Source organism: Elephantulus edwardii, unplaced genomic scaffold (assembly GCF_000299155.1).
Source record: "Elephantulus edwardii isolate Elephantulus edwardi_28Jun2011 unplaced genomic scaffold, EleEdw1.0 scaffold00091, whole genome shotgun sequence".
Lineage (NCBI taxonomy): Eukaryota > Metazoa > Chordata > Mammalia > Macroscelidea > Macroscelididae > Elephantulus > Elephantulus edwardii.
Window position 1 is genome coordinate 1,261,942 of NW_006399841.1, and position 9,775 is coordinate 1,271,716.

The window sequence follows — 9,775 nt, forward strand, 5'->3', positions numbered from 1 at the left end:
GAATAGTGCAACAGTGAATGAGTGGAAGCCCAAAATCTCTGTAAATGTTTATGAAAATTAATAAAATATAATTATAGAAAAAAAAACCACTAAGTCAGAATACGGGAGCTCTGGTGGTCTAGTGGATAAGGAGTTTTGTTGCCAACCCAAAGGCAAATGATTCAAATCCACAAGCTGCTCCAAAGGAGAAAGATGGGCTACTGCCTCTGAAAACTCTCTGAAGGATCAGCTATTGGTTGGTTCTGACTCAACAGTACACAACAACAACATTTAAAAGTTAAAGAGACCCAAATGAAAGAGGGTGGGGGGAACTGTCACCTTCTTTAAAGCAGGTTTATTCAAAGTATAAGTTACTGTGAATTTCATTAAATTCATTTCTTATTAAATAGAATCAAATAGAAAGCATTAACATACATTGTGCATTGTAAGAGTAGATGTTATTTTTTAAAATATTAACTTCAGTATAAACACAAATGCATATGTGTAAAAGGTCTCTCTCGCAAATGGTGTAAAAGCTAGGTTCTTAATGCCCCTCTACTAAGCTTGGGTTGCTGATCTAATATGACAACTAGAGACAAAAAAGAGCTCACTGAAAACGTTAAGCAATTTCCAATAACACAGCCTAATTCTTCCAGTTCCGCTGTTCTGTTACTCTGACACAGATCTCCACGTCTTCTGTTCTTTAATTGCAGTCAGTGTGTATTACACCCCAGGATGGATGGGAACGTGCCTTTCCCAACATGCTGCAGAATGGGTAATGCTACGTGAGGGACCACAGAGGAGCCAATGCCACTGAGGGACTAATAAGCTGAAGCTCCTCTCGCTCTCTCATTAGACCTAGAAAGTTAAACAAGAAGGTAAATACAACTTGGATATTACTTCAACCTGCGAGAGGGGAGGAAAAAAATTAATCAAATCAATTGAAGGTAGAGACTCCAAAATTTGGGCAGCCACCAATACGTTGTTTCATGATTTGCAAAGTGACATCCACTTCCTAAACAACACGCCTCCGGAAACTCTATGAACTTTGATAAATGTCGATAGCTGTAGAGGGGCTTCAGGCCTTTTGTTCATACTGTTGCTATGAGTTGTGCTCGACTTGAAGGCAATCAACAACAACAACAATGAAGATGTTACAAGGAGATCTGGTGGCCTAGTGGCAAGAAGCTGTTCTGCAATCCCAAAGCCATGTGGTTCGAGGTCACTAGCCGCTCCACAGGAGACGGATGGGCAATCTACTCCCGTGTGATTAGCTGCCTCTGAAAACCCATTGGAGGCTCAGCTTTGGGTCGCTTCTGACTCTAAGGTACACAACAACAACGACGTTTTACGACAGAGAATCGCATCACAGCTCCGCCTAAAAAAGCTGCATCCAACTTTAGAAAAGCGGGTCGCTTGACTTTTCCCCATAATCAATCATGCAAGTAACAACCACGCACTCAACCAGTCACCGCTGGAACAGACACAGATTCCACTGGCTGCACTGTTCATTATTCCTCAGTAAGGTTTTATAGTCACTGGCTCCCTTCATTCAGAAAGTATCACCTCAACCATAGAAAAGACAAGTATTTACACTTCTAAGTAAGGCTTCATCGGTCACGTTAGAAACTGAGGCTCCCAGAATTGAAGACACCATTTTAAGGAAAGCCATAATCATAAAATATAGCATTTTCTCAATAAAAAAGTAGAAAAGGCACTGCCGTAAGCTTTTCATAATGAGTCAAGTGGTCTGATGGCTTACGAATCATCATCTACTCTCTCACTCTCCCTTCTTAACAAACAGAACTTGGTCCTTCCAGAGGCTCGAGCCAAAATCCTGGAATCACGCGGACTCGCCCCTCACATCTAATCCAGCAAGAACCTAACTGTGCGACGCCACAGGTTAGAACCTGACCACTCACCACCTCCCGACTATCCCCTGACCCCCTGTGCACCACACACAACATGCTCACACAGCAGACTAAGAAGTTCTCCTTTCAGATCAAAGTCAGATCACAACAGTCCTCTGTTCAAACCCTGCAACAGTGTCGTCTCACTCAAAGCAAAATCCAAATTCCTCCAACAGCTTCACACCCTCTAACGCACATGTCCCTACCTGTCACTCCACGACACTCTTCTTCGCCTGGTACAATTTCCTTTTCACCCTGCTCGCTCCAAACACAGCTCCTTACTATCCTACATTAAAAAAACACATCTACTTTAATGTGCGACAAATTTCCGGCAGATAAAAGCGCATCCCTCACTCACTTCTAAGGCTCCTTCCCAGCTTCCTTCAAATGTTACTTCTCGACCGGGTTTTCCAGACACACCTCCATCCCATGAAGGAGGGGCAGCTGTCCCTTTGGTATCTTCAGAACCCAACTCATGATACGCAATAATTCAATAAATATTTGTTCAGTGAGTTAATTAATTAAGTAGTGGAATGCATTCTGAAGGAAAAAAACATGCATTTGGGGTACAAGAAACTTATCAATACACACAGCGCAGACTTCACAAGCACTGCTGTTTACTGAGCACTTACTCTGTGTGCCAAGGATCATGCCGGGCACTTGCTCTGTTTGCAGGTTCTCAACCATCCTCACAATAATCCCCTGATTACCCCTATTTGACAAATAGGCCAAGGGAAGAATGAGGTCACATGATCAGTAACCCAGAGAGAGGCCTGGAAACCAGAGCCACAGAGAGCTTAAATACCATGCTCTTAACTGTTGGAGTTGTGCTGCAGTCCAATCAACTCAACGCTCAGCCTCCAGTGGGTTTTCAGAAGCTGTGAACTGCATGGGAGGAGACTGCCAACCTTCCCCCACAGAACAGCTGGTGGTCTCAAACTGTGTGCCTTTGGGTTGGTAGCACATCTCCCTACCACTAAGCCACCGAAGCTCCTAGGCTCTTAACTAACGTGCAAAATTTCTCATCAAAGTTAACATTTCTTGGTGGATTACTATTTGCCATGTTAAATTATTCATCTGCACATCTTATTCAACTCCTTTAATTCACCTCTCCAAAGCAGCAGTATCTTTTAGTTGCCTATTCAATATAAAATATCCACTCCTCCTCAGAAAGAGAATCCTGATCGATTCTGTTTAAAGTGACAACATACTCAGCTAAAAAACTTCTTTCTCAGCCTCTTTAGGAAATGTCCAAGTTACACAGCTATAATACAGGAATAGAGTAAGGCTTATGTCTAAGTCCCTTGAAAGGGCACTATTTCACTTTTTGGCATTTTCTTTCTGCCGATGACTCAAGCACGCAGCTAGAGGTAAAACATTTCATTATCTTGGAACAAGGAGAATGAGAGTGCATGCTAAACCCCACAGAGTGAAGAACCACAAATCTGGTGCACCAGGATCCCTCAATGACACCCTCCAGTTTTGTCAGCTGGGGGGGGGGGGAAGTGTCTTATGAATCCACTACTATTTTGTTTTCCACTACATGTAGCTTCGTGCAACCTCTGACTCAATCATCTAAGGTTGTTAGTCCTCATTTAAAATATCACCTTTTCAAAAAAAGGAAAGAAAGAAAAGGTTGCCTTAGCGGAAACTTTCCAATCAAGGGGGAAAACGCCTTAACCACGAAGCATCAATATCCTCACGGAACACCAAGTCCTTCACATTTATGGAGGGGATGTCCTGGAAACTATATTTGGAAACCAATGCTTCAGAAACCAAAGCGTGTGGCTAGTAATCAAATTAGGGAAAGAAAGGAGAGGTGAGAATAGAGAACTCTAGCAGACTGTCTTCACCAAACATCAGAGCTAGACCAGTCAGACCCCACTAAACACAGAACTTAAAGGACAATTTTCTAAAACTCGTCCAAAGTAAACAGTAAATGTCTTGTGACTTTTCAAGATGACCCATGAAAAATGGCACAGCCCCTGTCACTCAGCATGGATTCTCTCCTCGTTGTCACATTATATTGTTGGCAACGGCTGGTATGACAGGATCCTACACTACTGCACTGTTACTCTGCAGAAAGGGCCAAAATCCAACACAAGGTGAATGAGACGGGAAGGAACAGGGGAAGCTCCAACAATGTTACAGAACCATTACAAGAAATGAAAAATGTTTACATTTTCAAAGGTAATTGTAACAAAGTATTTATTTTTTCTTTTTTTTAGTTGCTTAATTTTTTTTTATTTATTCGATCACATTTGAATTTACAGAGTATTTCATTTCTCTAAGGTGATCCAGGAAGCTCTGGAGGCCTAGTGGTAAGGAGCTGTATTCCCAATCCAAAGGGCACATGGTTCAAATCCACAGGAGAAAAATGAGTATTCCTCTCCCATGTGATTTACTGCGTATGGAAAACCCAACCAAGAGACAACTACAAGTCGGCTCTGACTCCACGGAACACAAGAACATGGTGATGCACTTGATAAAAAATTAACCAAAGTTGTACAAAGAGCAGTGGAACACTGCTTGACACAGTACTAGATTTTTTAAGTCCCTCAGTTCAGAAGACACTTTAAACACAGTTATGGAAGAATTGCCTCCACAAAGCAGGCAACCTTAATGATATTGACGGACCACATCTTTTAGGACTTCATTCGCTCATATAGCAAGACTCAAAATGAAAAGAATGGTTACAAACATTCACCAATAATCGAAACACAGAATTTACAAAGTATGAATCTAGGGAAACCGAAAGTACTTAAAAAATCAAATGGAATGCATAATGATCAGTATCCTAGGCGTTGGTGTCAATGTGCCACTGAGGTGACTATGACTCATGGCAGCCTTATGACACTGGATCTCAACCTGTGTCATCCTCACCATTGCTGACAGACGTGAGCCCCCTGTTACAGTCAGTGGGTCAATCCCTCTTGTTGAGGCTCTTCCTCTCTTACGCCCACCTTCTACCCTTCCAGGCATGACGTCCCTCTCCAAGGACCGGCCCCTCCTAACAGGATCTCGAAAGTACGTGAGATGAAACTTCACCATCACTGCTTCTAGGGAGCCCCTGGTTTCATCTTCTATAAAGCACTAGTGGACTGAAACGGACTGGCATTGGCTATATATTGACGTGCACAAGTGCATGGTCTTCCACACCGGGAATGACAAACTGAAAAGGAACGGGATGGCATTAATCCTCAAAAAGGAAGTTTCTAGACTTATCTTCAAGCACAAGGCTGTCAGTGATAGGATCACATCCGTACACACACAAGGAGGATCAGTTAATAAATTTGTTAACTTTATATACAGACTAAAATATCAAAAATGAAGAAACTTCAAATTTCTAGCAACTACTGCAGACTGAAATGAATCAAAACATGTAATCAACATGCACTGATTACTATCGGTTACTGAAATGAAAGAGTTAAAAACAATGTGTTCTCTCTTTCTGTCATCATGTCAAAATCAACATCTAGCTCACCCTCCAGGTAGAAGTTTCTGGAGGCTGTAAACCACACAGGACACTGTACATCTTTCTTTTTCCCAGGAGCAGCTAATGGATCTGAACCACTAGAGAGGCATCACCTTTGGGATGTTAATGTTGTGTATTGCTGAACTGGAACTTACCCATAGCTGACCCTGCAGCAGGTTTTCAGAGGCAGTAAACTGCACGGGAGGAGACTGCTGGTTTTTCTTTTTTTTTCCCTGGAGAGCAACCAGTGGATTCAAACCACGTGCCTTTGAGTTGGCGGGCAGCTCCTCACCACTAGGCCACCAGAGCTCCCTTTGGGTTGACAGCCCAATTCCCTATGGATAATGCCACCAGAGCGCGCTCAACAAAGATGAGTAGTTGGAAAACAAGGCCTTGCTGAGAGAAACAATGATAGAACTTTACGAGGGAAACAAACTATGCATTGGAAATATTTTTCTACATAAAGCGAGACTTTACAAATGGAGCTGAGATGGAAGACACAGGAACCAGACTGACTACATCTGCAGAGAGATGATAAAGCAGCTCAATATCATCTGTCAGAACAAGGTCAGGGGCTATTTGAAAAACAGATCACCAATTGCTCATATTCAAGTTCAAGTTGAAGCCAAAGAAAATTAAAACAAGCCCATGAGAGCCAAATTATCAATCAAGTGTATGACATTGAATTTAGATTATCTTACGAACAAATTTTACATAGTGAATAAATACCATGATCAAACATGGCATGAGGTGACACCAAGGACATCAAATATGAAGACTGTAAAAATCACTAAAAAAGACAGGAAAGACCCAACCAGATGTCAGAAAAGACTCTGAGACTTGCTCTTGATTGTAGAGCTGTTGTTAAGTACTGTCAAGTCAGAAATGACTCACTGCTGACCCTCCAGCGTGTTTTCAGAGGCAGTAAATCATACAGGAGGAGACTGTGTGTGTACACACACACACACACACACACACACACAGGACAAATGTCAACCAGGAGGTGGAAAAGTGAGAACTCTCACACACTGCCAGTGGAATGGAAAATGACACAGTCACTTTCGAAAAACTGAACAGTTTCTTAAAAAGTTAAACAAGATTTTGTCATACAATCTAACAATTCCACTCCTGGTTACACATTCAAGGAAAAGAAAATATACATTGACATAAGCCTCTGTACATGAGTACATAGTAGCATTATTTCTAAAAGCTAAAAGGCAGGAACAACTCAGTGGCCATTAACTGATATTGGCAATAAAAAGGAACAAAGTACTGATCATGTTAGCAGATGAACCTCAAAAATATTATCTTAAATAAAAGAGGCCGAACACAAACAGCCATGTATTATTCTGTTTGCACAAATTATCCAGGAAAGGCCAATCTATAGTGCCAGAAAGCAGACTGGTATTTAAGATTAGTATAGTGGTTACTTGGGGTTACAGACAGAAACAAGGGGACATGAGGCATCTTTTTAGAATGCTAGAAATCCTCTATATTTAGATTTTGGTAAAGACTGAACAACTTTGTAAATTGTGTAAAAATTATTGAATATCTAAGACTGGTGGATTAACAATAGGCAGATTATAGCAAAATAACTTTTTTAAAGAATGAAATGATGATGAATGAAAAACAGCCAACATGAAAGAGCTCAACTGTCTGTCTCTACTTATTTGAAACATCATAGAAAGTAAACTGACCAAAGCTGGGTGTAGGAACTAGAATGAACTAAAAATATAAAAGATATAAACAGGTAATGCTCTGGAACTCTGGTTAAAGGGTTCAGCTGCTAACCAAAAGGTCAGCAGTTCAAAGCCACTCTGCAAGAAAAAGATGAGGCTGTCCGATTCCGATTCCAAGAAGATTTAGCGCTTTGGAAACTCTATGGGCAGCACGGGACAGCGAAGAGTCAAGACTGACTATGCTGTGGGTCTCACTGAAGTGGTAAAAACAGATTTAAAGGAAATGAATTTTAAAATTAATGATTATTTAATCATATCTCAATAAAGAATTGTTTTAATAAGGGGATCAAATCACACTGGCGTGTTTAACCTTTTATGAGTCTAAGATGAAGAGAAAGCCCTGCTTCGCCTGGACTGATAAGGCAATCCCAGGTCCACTTACACACACAGTCAGTTTGAAGGCACCAAACTTGTACATCATTAAACCTCCACAGTACTCACAACTCTGAAACTCTATACTGTCTAACAAACGACCACAACTAGAAAGATGTACAAACTACAAAAAGAAAATACCTTCCTCTCCTGAGACAAAGCAGGGATTCCCTTTCCCTACTCTAACCCCTTCATTTCTGCTATCTCTCACTTAAACCCTTTCTTCAATATAATACGCCTCGTACTGACTCCCAAAAAAGTCACACCAATGGAGTTCTGGCGGTCTAGTGGCAAGAAGCTGCACTCCAATCCCGAAGGCACGCAGTTCGAATCCACCAGATGCTCCGCTGGAGAAGGAGGGACAATCTTCTCCTCCTGTGCCAGTTGGATCCGATTTGACAGTAAGTAACAAAAATAATTTTTTTTTCTAAAAAAAAGTCACACAAGTACAGGTCAAAGATCCAGCACGCAGCAAGCACACAGGCCCATGAAGAAGCTTCAGAAACAGACAAAAAGAACTCTTTCAGGGAAAACAGTGGTTATTTGTTTCAACACAAAGACAAAGCTTAAAAAAATATATAGAAACTTTTTTTAAAAATTTTTTTTTAAAAATTCCCTAAAACAGACACAACGCAGTTCACAGTCAGGCCCACACTTAGGGCCCCCATGGCAGTGAGGCATTCTTAATTCTTCCTCCAACACACTGGGATCTGCTCACATCAGATGGCTTCTGTCTCTGGTTTCTAAGGACACAAGGTTATTACTGATCAGTACTCCCTCTTCCCTAACTCCCCTGCTCACTCACTATCTTCTCCAAGGAGGAATATAATCCTTTTTTATGAGGGTTGTTGTGCTCTGCTGAGTCAGAACCAACCCATAGCTGACCATTCAGGGGGTTTTAAGAGGCAGTAAGTTGAAGGTGAGGAGCCTGAATGCCACCGGTGGATTCGAACCGCTGGGCTTCGGGGAATGCAGCACAGCTTCTTACCACTAGGCCACCGGAGTTCCCTAAGCTTTATTCCTGCCCTCCTCAGACACACCAGCCAGATGGATCATATCCAGTCATCCTCCTGTCTGAAGTATAATCCCAAAATCCTTCTTTAGGCAGAGAATCCCTAAAATCTGGCCCCTTTCTTACCTCTGCATCCCTTCGTACCGGCCCTAACACACATCAAGGGGCTATGGTAGCGCAGTGGCAGGAAGGTGCAGTGCCAACCCAAAGGTCAGCGGTTCTAATCCCCCCTTGGCTACTCGGGAGAAAGATAGGCGATTGCATCCCTTGGGGTTCACACAGCAAAACCTCCTGAAGGGGCAGCAACAAATCTGTTCCGACTGGATGGTGATGAGTGAAAACAAAGTGAGAGAAAAAGGAAAAAAAAAATACACGGGGGTAAAAAATCTTCCCCAGCCCATCTTCATCGGTCCAGGCTCCCTTTAAATGCCACCGACTGGCCAACAGGTCTTGGAAAGCACCCCTTCCTCTCCCGCGCCCCAGCCCTGGCCAGCAGCTGCGATTCTCTCACTTGTTCAGTTACTTTCCAGGCTAGACTAAGTTGTGTCTACGCGGTCGGGGCGGTTCTGCGCCGCCGATGGAGAGGCCACCCGGCCAGGAAGGGGCCACACGGCCAGGAGGGGCCACCCTGCCAGGAGCTGGACCTCCAAGGGTCTGCAGAGGGGCAGGAGCGAGCCCTAACACGGCCTCTCAGCACTGCACGTGCCGATCACCGCGCAGGCACCTCCGACCCCATCCCTCGCACCCCTCCAACGGGCCTGTCCCACACGCGCGATCGTCTTTCTCCCTAAGACGCACCAGGTCCGAGATCTGTCACGCACGAGCCTCCCCCGGGCGCCTCGATCGCACGCCCCCCGGTCCCTGCCCCGTGCGCCTCGCGCGCCCCCGGCCGCACGAGCGCACACAGCCCCGCGTGCCACCCCCCGAGCGGCGCCGGCGCTCACCTATCACCTCCTGCAGCTCGTAATCGTCCCTGTTGATGGACCAGGGCAGGGCGCTCGCGTCCTCGGACATGACGGCGGCAAAGTCGCTGACCTCTCGGGAATCTCCGCGCCGCGCCTCTCCCCACCCCCAACCGCCGCCGCCGCCGCGCCCCCACCAAGCGCCTCGCCAACAGCCTCGGGTCAGACGGAGCCCGGCTGGGGGTCACCGCGCGGCACGGCGGCGGCGGCGCGAAGCTCCGGCCGACGTCGCCACTGGCTCGTCGGCGTCCGGCAACTCTCCGCTCCGCTCCCGGCTCTTGCTCCCGGCCTCGGCCTCCGCGGCAGCCACCACAAGACCCGGCTCC

At 44.6% G+C, this 9,775-nt stretch overlaps 1 protein-coding gene across 1 annotated transcript in view; it reads right to left on the reverse strand.

Annotated features, from left to right (window-relative positions):
• The window catches only part of OXSR1 (oxidative stress responsive 1), a 77,145-nt gene extending 67,644 nt beyond the window's left edge, over positions 1–9,501 (reverse strand). The window contains exon 1 of the mRNA XM_006890590.1: positions 9,432–9,501. Coding sequence (XP_006890652.1) covers positions 9,432–9,501 — 70 coding nt within the window. The remainder of the gene's footprint in view (positions 1–9,431) is intronic.
• Between the last annotated feature and the right edge of the window lie 274 nt (positions 9,502–9,775).